This window comes from Anticarsia gemmatalis, chromosome 29, assembly GCF_050436995.1.
Source record: "Anticarsia gemmatalis isolate Benzon Research Colony breed Stoneville strain chromosome 29, ilAntGemm2 primary, whole genome shotgun sequence".
In the NCBI taxonomy this organism is placed as follows: domain Eukaryota; kingdom Metazoa; phylum Arthropoda; class Insecta; order Lepidoptera; family Erebidae; genus Anticarsia; species Anticarsia gemmatalis.
Window position 1 is genome coordinate 3,741,908 of NC_134773.1, and position 13,758 is coordinate 3,755,665.

A 13,758-nucleotide genomic window follows, 5' to 3' on the forward strand; every position below is an offset into this window, starting at 1 on the left:
AATGTCGAACAACTGCATAAGAAACGGACGCCATTGTAGGCAACAACAGCTGTTCCAAATTCAAATTCAACATTTCCGCGGGAGAGAAACTTTGCGCTCCGTGTATTTGACTCTTGGCTTTTGAGACGGGAACAAAGTTAGCCGTGTTATTTTTTTGATTGATCTTTTTGTTAGGAACTGAAGGTTTTTCTTTAACGTTTTCCTTTATATGTTCGCTTTCTCTGCGTGTGTTTGTGTATGGCTTGTCGGTGTATTTAGGTTTCGTCCATTCTGTTTTGAAAAATGTTCTGCTTAGTACTGGCGAGTCTTCGTTACGGACTGAAAGTAAAAAAAAAACCCTCTAAAACTGTTTTTGCGTCCAAAATCATTTAAAAAGAAATATTTAGGCTATAAGTTATCTGTAAAACTACATAACTACAGCAATAACATTCAAGCCACTTCACACCAGATATTTGAGCGTTGCATGTGCGTTTATAGTGCGTGTAAATAATCTGGTACCTACATAATTCTAAAGAAGATTGCTAACTCAGATGTTCATTACGTATTTATATTCGGTGTGTAGCGGCCTCAATATAAAACAAATAATTACTCTATTTAAAGTTATCTAGTAATAAAATACCAATATGGATGATATAATTTATTTTCGCTGTTTACCACTTTAAAATTATAACTGCGTTCCTTCTAGAACTCGCCGAGATCAATGACCTTATGATCGCCGAGTGAAACTGTGAAATAGTCTAAAACAGAAAAGCTTCTTTTCGGGAACGTAGGAAACGTTTCACAGGGTTTTAGCGGGCAAAATGGGGGGTCTTCTAGGCAGCGGGGAGGTGGGGTCGGACATCCTTCTTTGGGACATTGTAGTTTGGGTCTTTCATGCTTTTTTGTATGAGGCCATGATGGTATAGGCGACCATGGTTCATAATCTTTTGCTTTAAACATCGTTAAACGAGTTTTCGTCTTCGCTAACATTAAAGTTTCCAACGCTTCTATTTTCCCTTGCTCGTACGCTGATCCTAACATGCTGCCCAAAGTTTGTAGTTGAAGAATCACATCTTCGGTCAAGTCTGCCGTTGGTTTGCCAGCAGTTAAAGCCACTTCGGAATGACAGCCACCCGTTGCAATTGACCTAGAGTCATCAATACCTAAAGTTTCTAAATCACATGCAGTGCATTTCGTACTTTTGGGCTTCTTTTTAGGAACACAAATTTTCGGGTAAGGTTTTAACTTAGGATAGTCTGGTCCTTTGAAATTGGGTGGGACGTTGTGAAAAGGTATTGACATAGGTGGGCCTGAAGGTCTCTTGCTCTCGGCTGGTTGAGTTTGAGTTGATTCCAAGGGTGACTGTGATGGTATTGCTGCCGAGGTTTCCACTGGCAATGCCGCAGTGGTTCCCGCTGTTAAATTTATAGGTGAATCGGGTGGCTTAGTCGTTGATTCTTCAGGTTTTGCTGTCTCTGAAGATTCAGGAGTTGTTTCTGTCGATGCCTCCGCGGGCGATTTTGCTGTTTCCGCAGTCGATTCCGCAGATTTCGCCGCATCTGCCGGCGCCGCATTTGATACAACTTGCGAGCTTTCCGCAGCTTTAGCCTTTCCAAACGGTGCTGGTTTTGACATCATATGCGTACATTCCATCAGCCGGTTTCTTTCTCTAACCAATTTTAAAAGTTCTGAGAGTTTCACTTGTTCATTTAGTTTCGGTAAAGGTGTAAGCTGGCTAGGGAAATCACCGGTTATTTCCTTCGGTTCCTCCTTCGTCATCGGCGCGGGACTTAACATCGCTCCCGGCTGAGCTAAACTATGCTCAATCTTGGAACCCGTGACTACAGATTGTTGTTTTTCATCAGCTTTCTCTAAAGGTGCATCCTTTCTCTCTAATTCTTTTTCCTCACCGGCTTCTGATTCAGTAGCTTCAGAACTTGTTTCACCGTCTTTAGCTTTAGGTTTTATTTCACTTGCTGCGACTGACTGGTCCTTACTGTCTTTGGAGTCAGCTCCTTTCATAACTGGAGACATAACTGTGTTACCAGGATGAGTATTACTATCCCATGTATTAGCTTCTGGCTGACTCTTTTCAAGTCCCGGATAAGGCCATTGGTTAGCATAACCAATAGATGGATAAGTTGGTTGGTCGTTAGGCTTAATGTAGTACTGTTGATAATTTTCAGGCAGATGCTTTGGTAAATTGTCGGTCGCAGCCATTAAATTACGCGTCGTATTCATCAACTGTTCACTTGTCCAATGGAACTGTTGGCTCGTAGCTTGTAAACTCTCACTTGCTTCCTTCAAATCGTCGTTGACATCTTTCCTCATGAATAAGAACGTAGTGTTCTCTCTTTCTATCATTTCGCTAGTTGATTTTAGCTTCTCGCTTGTAGCCAATAGTTGTTCGCTGGTAGCTTGTAGCTTTTCGCTTGCAACAGCCATCCGCCTGTTCGTATCTTGTATACTTTTGAAAAGTTCTTCACTGCTTATCAGCATTGGATTATCCTTTTTGCCATATTGTGTTGAATTCCAGTTTGTATAGCCACAGTCTAATGGCTGCTGGGCTGGTGTTGGCGAACTTGATTCTGGTTTTTGTTCGGCACAAACTCCTACTGTTAGATGAGAATTTGTTATAAAAGGATTCGGAGATGAAGATTTAGGGTCTGTGTTTAACACTGATGGATTTTGTTCAAATTTCGGTGTAGTTTTAGCAGGAGTTTGCCCCCCAATTGTCTCCAATTGAGGATTCGTTTTCGCACTTGCGTTACCAGCCATTACAGGAGGATCATATCCATCCTCCTCTTCAATCAAAGGCTTACGTTTATCAGGCTTTGGCTTAGCCGGCTTTTCTACCGCACCTTGGTGATTCAGAAACTGGCTTTCAAATATAGCCTCCGTACCTTCCAGATTCTGATCCGTGTCCCGTTTGGGAGATATAGGACATGTCTCATTGCAAGTTAATACGTGTTTTGGATCTAGTTGATCTTTTTCCCAGATTTCTTGAGCTATATGCTTGGGCCTATCCATGTAGATTGTGCATGCTGTACCTCCCGTCTGATTAGGGTTCGCGTTACTGAAATTTGGGTTGAAGTTTGACAGATATTGCTGTATATTGCTTGGTTGAGACGGCTGATTAATTTGTGTTGAAGAATACGTAGGTGGTTTGGTTCCTTGCGGTTCTTTCGAGCTAAAATTTGCGTAGTTAGTTGGTCCAAAATTAATAGTCTGCTCATTAGTTTTCATTTCCACGTTTTGAGAAGGTTTCGCTTCCTTCGCAGCCGTTCTGGCTAAATCATGCAAGAACATTTTCTCTGCTTCCCTTGATTCTGCGCTTTTGGGTAATTTATCTACCTCACTAGTACCTGTTGTTTGTACTTTCTCCGTTTCACAGATTTCTAGTTCCAATTCCTTTTTGGAAGCCGGTTTTCTCGGTCTATTGATAGGCGAGTGGATTTGATCACTCAAAGTAGCGTTACCGGCCGTCTTATGTCCCGTCAAAGGCACGCCTAATTTCTCCATTTCTCTAAGCAAAAGATCATCCATCTGCTTACGTCGTTGTTCCGGCGAATTCTTCGCTGCTTCGTCTAAAGTTACCGTCTCACAGAATTCCACATCGCCTAAGACTTTCGGCGTGAGATTGAAACCTTCCACTTTAGGCCTTTGTGCTTCTACTATATCAGTTTCATCTATATGTTCAACTTTCTGAGCTAATTTTTCCTCTTCGATTTTAGCTGTGGTCGTTTCAACAACTGTAGGTGCTTTAGGGTCGTATGTTTCATACATAATGGTTTCCAAAGGCTTAATTGTACGTACAACTGGTGGTCTACCAGCCTCTGTTTCTTCATAAGAAATTTCTCTTGATTTTAACACATTGTATAGTTTTAACGTGTCGGCATCAACGTTCAGATGCGGCCCGAAATCGATAGCTTTTTCCCCAACAGTTCCTTCGTGGTTTAAAAATATATCAGTTTGGTTTTTCAGCGCCTCGGATTGTTGAAATTTCAGTGTCGTATTATCCTTAATCGGCATTCCGTATACATTTAAAGATGGGTTTTCGCTCAGATCAAAGTCTGGCTCTTCAGGTGATGGGTCACCAAAATGCCTGTCCTCGACGTCTCTAAAAGCCGTGTCAGATGGTTCCATACAGTAATGCATAGAATCGCTGTACTGGGAGTAATTTGTATACATTTTACAGACTTCTACATTCTCAGAACTCATGACTTTACTCCCGGCGCCTTTTGAAGGATTATTGTCATCAGTGAAAACAGCTTCGTGATTCAATATCGTGCGAAAACAATGTGACGCGAGAGCACGATTTTCTAATTCATCAGGTATTTTTATATCAGCGTAATCTGCTATAATCTTTTCAGGGGCATTGTCTACATCGTTCGGGTTAACTTCTTCGCCGAAAATTTCTGCTATAATTCTGGTGCATTCGGCGTTATTTTTTTCTGTAAGAACTGTAGTGTCTCCGGGGACGTTCAGTTGGCTTTCGTTATACTGCATGTTTTCCAGGGTCCGTCTCATAGAGTCCTCGCAAACGGATGTGACGTCATACTGTATCGGGTCTTCTCGCGGCATATCGTCATCGTCAGTAGACTTGGTACTTTTCTGCGCCGTTTTATGTATGTTGTACGATACTGAAAAATAGCGAAAAAAGCCGATGAGTGTTTGTTTTTAATGTCTATTTAATATAATGTAACAATTTAGTAAATATGGATATTTTCACGCGGGCTTTTTCCGCCATTTTTCGCGGTCGTTTTCTACTTAGTATTTTAGCAGCAGAGATGAGTAGGTACCTACTATATCATGTTACTTATAAATCCTACAAGAAATGTGACATTAAATATATTTTTTTATTATTATTTTACTGAGTCTCTATGCTAGTGAAAATTCAGGAGACTACGCTGTAAAACTTGAACTACGTTACTCGTAATAGACTACTGAAATAGTACTAATTTATAATATTTAATTTTCTAGCAACTTACATTTTTCAAATTTTCCGGGTATGTAGCGAACATCGCCTCTCAGGACACGAGGTACAAACGCAATGGCACATACTCTTTTGATTCTTGATATGGTAGTTCTTATCATCTTGCGACAAACAAATAGGTAATCAATGATAACCAGCGAAAATAATTTTATTACATTTTTCCAAAATTGTTAATATCACTTCAGAAAAAAAATTTGACAGTTTCTCTTTTGTTCTGAACATTTTTTTCTCATCTATTCTTTTGGCGTTGCTTTTTGAATTTCTGCCAACAATAAGTTCTAGCTACGTTTGATGTCTTTTTTCATAGAATATGCAACCTCTTTGCCGTGGTGGCCAACCAGTTGGCGGGTATTTTCAACAAGTCCAGTCGATCTTAGCTGGCGAACCAAAATGCAATGTAAGTACCTAATTTGAGTTATGGGTATTTCAGTAGGTTCTTAGTGTAATGATCGCAGTGAGTAAGTAAACAGGAGACCTCAGTCAAATCTAGTTGGTTACGATTGTAATAGGGGCTGACTTCATTGATGGTAAAGTAGGCAGGTTTGTATCAATACTTGACCTAAACTTAATTGGCTTGATAATAAACTATAGATTAATACAAGTTTTTATCGTTTCTGGCAGTCCTCTCCCACACTCCTCTCCTTATAGTTACAAAAAAAGAAATGAAAAAGTAAAAAACTGCAGTAATAATCGTTCTATTTTTTGTTCTATCGTAACTTGAAAGTTACAAATTCATGTCATTAAATTATATCAGCTGTTACACGGGTAAACACAGTCAGATTCAAGCTGGTAAAAACTTAAATAACAGCATCGCCTCGCAGTAATAATTTATTTTTTGTATGACGAATATCTTTTAGAGGATTAGGTTCCTACCTATTTCAAATAAAACAGGAAAGTCTATTTGACCCAATGACCCATCTTATTACTGAACGAAACTTTTCATTCCGTTGTGAAATAACGACGTTTCGTTACAACTATTCTTTACAAAATTCAAAGTGTCCTAAACGAGAGATTTCAGCCTTTCAATCAGCAAATATCTCATATTGTTATAAAAAACATGTTGTCATTTTTTTCTCATTCGAAAACGATTGCAAAGATGTGACAAAACATTACGAAATAAAATTCAAAAGAAATAAAATTATCGGACAACCCAGAACGTATTCCTATTAGACAAATCTGCTGCAACGAAACGTCATTTCAAATGCAAGAAAATAACAAAGATGGCTGAAGAACAGGTGAGAACCAAAATATTATGATTTATAAATGATTTTAAATGAATTGAGTGTTAATATATAACGGAACACAGTTTTTTAAGCACATAAATAAATATAGTGATGCTTTTTTTGGTATGCCATCCATTATTTCCATAGTTTCGAAATACTGATTTCGTGTTTGGGCCGCGAAGTGATATTTTCTGCGTTAATTTCTAATTATTATAAGTTATTATTGCATGTTATCAATTATAGTAATATGTGATTGTTATTTAGAAGTGGATTTTTGCGTGTTTATGTCGGCACATTGGTTATATTGCGATGTTTACGGATAGTATCCTTGAATATGTTGCTCACACTCATGTAATTGGTTCTACAATGTCCCCCAGCGCGATTCGCGATGTATTTACCACCGGTAGTAGTTTATTTTTGATCGTTTTTTCGCTGGTGTATTAGTAAAATGTCGATTGAACTGTATTTGTTGGATAAAAAGCGAATCTTATTGGATTTTGTAGGATACATGTATGTCAAGTGTCAATCGTTTTCAGTGGCGCATTTGACTGTAAGGGCTAAGGCTAAATTAGTGAAATTTAGGAACCCACAAGTTTACAAACGCCTATTTACCTCTAAAAACAGTATATGTATGAGAAAGAATACCAAAATTTCACTTTATTACTCCATTAAGACTAAAATTTAACTTAAGTCTTTCATCATTACTTATTTTATATCAAAAACTTATTTCTATTTACATTGCACTTTATAAATTGCTAGCTTAGACAATGTGTTGCAAAAAGGTCAGGTGTGTAGTACTCGTAACCGGCGGTCCTGTATGACAAGATGTATGGATGTGAATGAGGCAAGGGAAGTTTGTAGGGATCATAACAGCTTTCTTAGGTTTCTGCCTACTTGTATGAGAAGGTTGTGACTTTATGTGCATATGTATGTATGTTTGCATGTATGCTAGCTGAGGTAAGAAAATAGCCTAGCTCTATAATATTGCTCAGTAACTGTTATCTTATTCATAATCACAACAAATAAAGATTACAATGAATTGAAATGAGACGAATAATTCAAGAAAATTTAAACCCGCTCTGACTTCCCTCTTGGACACCCTGTTTCTGCACTTTGGGTTATAATTTTTTGACAAAATGAGTTGTCTTTGCTAAATTTCATTGCTATTGGGTCAGCAGTTTGGGTGTTAAAGAGTAACAGATAGACTTTTGTATCATTAGTACGGGTTAGCAGCAAAGAGACAGACTTGTATTTATAATATTTAATACTAGCTTTTGCCTGCATCTTTGTCCTCATAGAATGTGACTAAGGACAGGCACTTGTGACTAAGGCCTCCGCTAAGAAAGGATTTTGATCAGTTCTACTCCCAAGGGGATAAACTAGTTGGTGAAAGTTTGTATAATTATTTTTTTTACTTAAGTCACAAACCATGGGAACGAAGTTGCGGGCTAAAGCTAGTCTACTTATATTTTGAATGAAGAAGTTTGTAACAATGGATGCCTGGTTTCTACTCTTAAATCCAAAAACTATTAATTGGATTTTGATGAAATAAAGCACAAGTGTAATTTGTTATGGGAAACCTTTATATGGAGATGCAGTCTTGGCTGAACATACTTAGTACATAATTTTAATATGACATAATAGGCTTTTTATAACAATAAAGTTAATCAAATAAGATAGTATTATTATGAAGGCAAAGAAAAGGATTACAAAAAATGCATGGTCATTTATATTACTCACTTATCAGTATGATGAAAAGTGTTTCTATGTCATAATGAATTAGTATAAAATCTTATTTGTGCATGTTTTGTTCAAAGATATCACTAGTGCCCAGTTCCTGAAGTTCATTTAGCGGTAGTTTATCTATTCAATAGCATATATTTTATACTAGCTGACCCGCGCAGCTTCGCTTGCGTCCGATAAGAAAAAATGGTTGAAATTTTTCCCCGTTTTGGTAACATTAATTACTGGTACTCTGCTCCTTTTGGTCGTAGCGTCATGATATATAGCCTATGTCCTTTCTCGGGTATCAAAATATCTCCATACCAAATTTCATGCAAATTGGTTCAATAGTTTAGGCGTGATTGAATAGCAGACAGACAGAGTTACTTTCGCATTTATAATATTAGTATGGATGACTTTAAACGCTATTGAATAGATAAACAACTGCTAAATGTACCTCAGAAACTAAGGGTATATAATTGATTTTGATGAAAATTTTGTGGAGTTATGAAATAATTGTCCAATATGAATTATATTGTAATAAATTGTTAGCTTTCTAAAACTGTTTTAAAATAAAAGTAGGCCAAAACAGTTAAATTCTAAAATGTGGTTAATTTATACAAAAAATTATGTACTTTTTGAATTTGAAAGTTAAACTACATTAAGATTATTATATACACAAAACGCCGTCTTCCTATGAGAGTAGGCAAAGGACCACAATTCTTTAAAACTTGATTTAATATTACTACTACTAATAAATATTTAATATTGTTATAGTATTTCATCACGGTGTTTCCCTTCACCGTTATAACAAGAGATGATTATTTCTAATACTTTGAATTTAAAAAACAGTTCTTCTTATCGTACGGTTAGTGGTAGACCTAGTGACAAAGTTGTGACTGTTATCTTAGTAGACAACAACCAGGATCGACTTTCTATGAGCCTTCCGAAGTACGGAGACGCCCAGTTCAAATACCACTGTTACTACCACGGTCACCCATCTATGGAATGACCGCGCCAAGGTTTGCTTAACCCATAGATCGTTTACCGACCGCAACTGGCTATGGGCGTCTAAGCTGTCGTTTGTTATCATTTGGGCTTTACCCAACTGTTATCATAATTTCATAACTTTGTATTTAAAATGTATGACCTATTGTAATAAAGAAACGATGAATAATAATACTTCCTGTAGTTTGAGATAAAAGTGTTTTGGACTGTTGATTAGTCACGGTTTGATTACCGAGTCGGATATTCTTGCTATTGATCTTTTCTAATTTGTGTTAGATCATTTAGCGTAGGGCCGCGTGTGATGGGTTCGAATCCCACCCGGGACAAATATTTGTGTGATGAGCACGAGTATTTGTTCTAAGCCTGGTTGTTGATGCATCTGTATAGAGTACTAGCTGACCCGGCAAACGTTGTTTTGCCATATATAAATAAAAAAAAGTGTCACTGAGGGGTATGAAAAATAGATGGTGGCCGATTCTCAGAGCTGCTCAATATGCTCACAAAATTTCGTGAGAATCGGACAAGCCGTTTCGGAGGAATATGGCAACAAAAACTGACGCGAGAATTTTATATATTAGATGTATTTAGAAGTATATAAGTATGTTTATCAGTCTTGGTTACCAAAGTACAAGCTCTGCTTAGTTTGGAATCAAGTGACCGAGTGTGAGTTGTTTGTTTGTTTGCTTGCAGGAGGTGAAACAGATAGAGCTGCTATGTATGCAGCTGTACGAGTCCCAAGACCCGCTGGTGAGGGATCAGGCAGAGAAGGCTGTGGTCGGCTTCCAGGTAACAACAACTCTTCAAAAATCCACATTTTAAAGCAAGTGGTCGATGGTTCCTTCCCCATTTGAGCAAGTGACACACAACTTGGAAAAGTCATTAGTGTGTTAACTCGGATTCGAACCGTCAAAATCAAAATCAAATCATTTATTCATATAGGTCAAGTGCTGACACTTATGATAGTCAATGATACAGAGAGTGAATTTACCGCCAGTTCGGAAGGTAGAGCCAATGAGAAGAGCTGCCAACAAACTCCTGGCCACTCTTTTTTCGTCGACTACTAACGTGGGGGTTGCAACTGGCTATGGGCGCCTCAACGAACCCATCCTTATGTACCCCTTACTAATAGATACTCACCCTTTAACCCCGCCCCACTGTCTGCATTTCGAAATATAGAAGCTCTGTCTTAAATTATTTGTTTGTTATAGGAGTCACCAGACACGCTGAGCAAATGTCAGGCGCTACTGGAACGATCAGACTCATGCTACTCACAGCTGCTCGCCGCTACGACGCTCTCCAAACTTATTAGCAGGTAACTACTTGTGTTATACCTTATACTATACTAGCTTTTACCCGCGACTTCGTCGGCCACCTGAATTTTCCCACGGGAATGCGTCATTTTCCCAGGGTAAAAAGTAGCCTATGTCCTTTCTCGAGTATCAAAATATCTCCATAAAAAATTTCATGCAAATTGGTCCAGCAGTTTACGTGTGATTGAGTAACAGACAGACAGACAGCCAGAGTTACTTTCGCATTAATAATATTAGTATGGAGTTTATATATTAGCTGACCCGGCAAACGTTGTTTTGCCATATAAATTAAAAAAAAGTGTCACTAGGGGTATAAAAAAATGTTTTGGCTGATTCTCAGACCTACTCAATATGCTCACAAAATTTCATGAGAATCGGTCAAGCCGTTTCGGAGGAGTACGGTAACTAACATTGTGACATGGAAATTTTATATATAAGATTATGTTTACGAGCTAAGGTAAAGCTTTAAATGTTTTTGTTATGTCCAGGTCTACTGCGAGCCTCTCGATTCAGCAGCGTTTGGACATAAGGAACTATGTTCTCAACTATCTCGCTACCAGACCGAAGCTGGCCGGCTTTGTTATACAGGTATGAATATCTTTATCAATCAATGCTCTTTCACTCACAGTTTTTTTTAAGTCTTTCGGTGGGTTTCTGGTGCTAATGAAAACGATTCTCGGACCGGGCATTATACTACAGTCTATAATAATTTATCTATACTAATATTATGAAGCGGAAGAGTTTGTTTGTTTGTTTGAACGCGTTAATCTCAGGAACTACTGGTCTGATTTGAAAAAATCTTTCAGTGTTAGATAGTCTATTTATCGAGGAAGGTTATAGGCTATATAACATCACGCTACGGCCATTAGGAGCGATATTAGGAGCGGAGTAGCAACGAAAAATGTTAAAAAAACGATTAGCGCGTTCAAACAAACAAACTCTTCAGCTTAATAATATTAGTTTATATTGATTTATTCTCAGTATCTTCGCCGCACCTCCACTAGTTTGCCTTGGCTTATAAACATGTGAAGTTAAAAGACTATGTGTTATAATATTGTGTATGTTTCAGGCCCTCGTGTCTCTGTTCGCTCGCATCACCAAGCTGAGCTGGTTCGACATGATCAAGGAGGAGTACGTGTTCCACAATGTCATCAATGATATCTCCAACTTTTTGAGGGTGAGTATTTTATTATTCAACAGTCCCACTGCTGGGCAAAGATCTCCCAAACAATAGTTAGGTCTTAAGTTCACCTTGCTGGCCAGGTAATGACTGCATGCCTTCAAGAACTGTGTTAAACAACTCTCAGGCAAGCAAGGTTACATCACGATGTTTCCGTTCACCGTTATAAGAAGTGATCATTATTTCTAATACACAAATCACTTGGAAAAGTCATTAGTCAGCCATTACCGTAGAACGTGGATGCTTGGACCACTCGGCTATCACTACTCTTATAGTTGGTATTTTTAGGGTGCCGTAAAACGAGACCCTATTATGGCCTGCTGTCCGTCTGTCTCCAGACTGTATCTCATAAACCGTGATAGCTAGAAAGCTAAAATTCTCACAAATAATGTATTTCCGTTGCCACTATAACAACAAGTACTAAAAATAAAAATATTAAGGGGGTCCCCATACAATAAACGTGTCTTTTTTCATTCTTTTTAGGGTATAGTCCCTCTACGCTGTCACTCCGGGGTGACAATTGGGAATGTTCTCCGTACTTTTATTCCCTGTTGTCAGCCTGGGGGACAGTGTTAGAGGGGACGTATGTTTGTATGTTTGTAAAAGTCCCGCGACACGAGAGCAATTCTTAGTGCGTGAGTTGTCTTTAAAATAAATGTATATTTGTTATAGAGTCAAGAGCTATGCACGATAGGGGTGCAGCTGCTGTCCCAGCTGGTGGTGGAGATGAACCAGGTGTCGGAGGCCGACGCCAACCGCTCGCTCGTCAAGCATAGGAAGATTGCTTCCTCGTTCAGGTAATATATATTATTAGTTAGTTATATTAGCTGTCTTAAGTAATTTCAAAAATAAATTGTAGGTTTTCATATCCCGGGTATGCAGCTTACGTTGGAGCTCTTGATTTATTTCAATGTTGAACTTTATCAGAATTGATTTAGCACTATATTTGTTAAAGCATAATTTTTTTGCCTAATCAATTGAATTGATTATGATGTAATTTGGTGGTCTGATAGACATTAATAGTATTAACTGTTTTTTTTTAATCAGTAAAATGACAAATATAATTATAATTAATATTTATAAAATATAAAACTCCTATCTACCGCTGGACATCCGTCTACACAAAGGAAGTCAGAAACGAAAGTTAAATCCTACTATTATTATAAATACGTCAGTTTCTGAGGATGAATATAATATATGTTTGATTACTCTTTGACGAACTACTGGACGGATTTTGATGAAAACTTAAAAATATAAAAATATTAGTTCTACATCAGAATAACGTGTAAGCTAAAATTTATAATGATTTCATATATTTTTGTTATGAAAACGGGACTAAAGTACACGTGGACCTTGTCTCGGAAAAAATCTAGTTCTATATAAGTCTATAACTTTTCATTTTTTTGTTTCACAGGGACACCCAACTATTCGAAATGTTCCGCCTCTCATGCTCTCTCCTGGGCACGATGAGGAGCAAGCCTCTAGAACTGAACGACGAGCGCCAACACGCGCTCGTGGCTGCGCTCCTCAAGCTGTCCCACAACTGTCTCACGTTCGACTTCATCGGCACCACGGGCGACGAGTCCAGCGACGACCTGTGTACTGTGCAGGTGTGTGTGTGTTACTACAGATAGAATATAGCAACTGTAGTAGCTCCTCAAGCTGTCCCACAACTGTCTCACGTTCGACTTCATCGGCACCACGGGCGACGAGTCCAGCGACGACCTGTGTACTGTGCAGGTGTGTGTGTGTTACTACAGATAGAATATAGCAACTGTAGTAGCTCCTCAAGCTGTCCCACAACTGTCTCACGTTCGACTTCATCGGCACCACGGGCGACGAGTCCAGCGACGACCTGTGTACTGTGCAGGTGTGTGTGTGTTACTACAGATAGAATATAGCAACTGTAGTAGCTCCTCAAGCTGTCCCACAACTGTCTCACGTTCGACTTCATCGGCACCACGGGCGACGAGTCCAGCGACGACCTGTGTACTGTGCAGGTGTGTGTGTGTTACTACAGATAGAATATAGCAACTGTAGTAGCTCCTCAAGCTGTCCCACAACTGTCTCACGTTCGACTTCATCGGCACCACGGGCGACGAGTCCAGCGACGACCTGTGTACTGTGCAGGTGTGTGTGTGTTACTACAGATAGAATATAGCAACTGTAGTAGCTCCTCAAGTTAGGCTATAGCAACGGTTGTAGTAACCAAAGTTAAGTCCCGGCGTTGACCTCATATTGGTGATATCTTTGCGAAAGGTCAGGTGATACTCGAAACCGGCGGTCCTGTATGACAACATGTATGGATGTGAATGAAGCAAGGGAAGTTTGTAATCGTAC

General features: G+C 38.7%; 2 protein-coding genes across 2 annotated transcripts in view; one reads left to right on the top strand and one right to left on the bottom strand.

The window, feature by feature from the left end:
• Positions 1-631: 631 nt before the first annotated feature.
• On the bottom strand, positions 632-5,424 carry LOC142985190 (uncharacterized). The gene is made up of 2 exons (XM_076133210.1): positions 4,971-5,424; positions 632-4,622 (listed from the first exon to the last, which is right to left on the bottom strand). The coding sequence occupies exons 1-2, from the start codon at positions 5,074-5,076 to the stop codon at positions 682-684; spliced, it is 4,047 nt and encodes a 1,348-aa protein (XP_075989325.1). The 5' UTR covers positions 5,077-5,424; the 3' UTR covers positions 632-681.
• Positions 5,425-6,155: 731 nt separating this feature from the next.
• Ranbp16 (Ran-binding protein 16) overlaps positions 6,156-13,758 on the top strand; it is a 29,887-nt gene continuing 22,284 nt past the window's right edge. Inside the window, exons 1-7 of the mRNA XM_076133141.1 lie at positions 6,156-6,210; positions 9,619-9,714; positions 10,137-10,240; positions 10,727-10,826; positions 11,308-11,415; positions 12,091-12,215; positions 12,833-13,028. Coding sequence (XP_075989256.1) covers positions 6,196-6,210; positions 9,619-9,714; positions 10,137-10,240; positions 10,727-10,826; positions 11,308-11,415; positions 12,091-12,215; positions 12,833-13,028 — 744 coding nt within the window. The 5' untranslated portion in view covers positions 6,156-6,195. The remainder of the gene's footprint in view (positions 6,211-9,618; positions 9,715-10,136; positions 10,241-10,726; positions 10,827-11,307; positions 11,416-12,090; positions 12,216-12,832; positions 13,029-13,758) is intronic.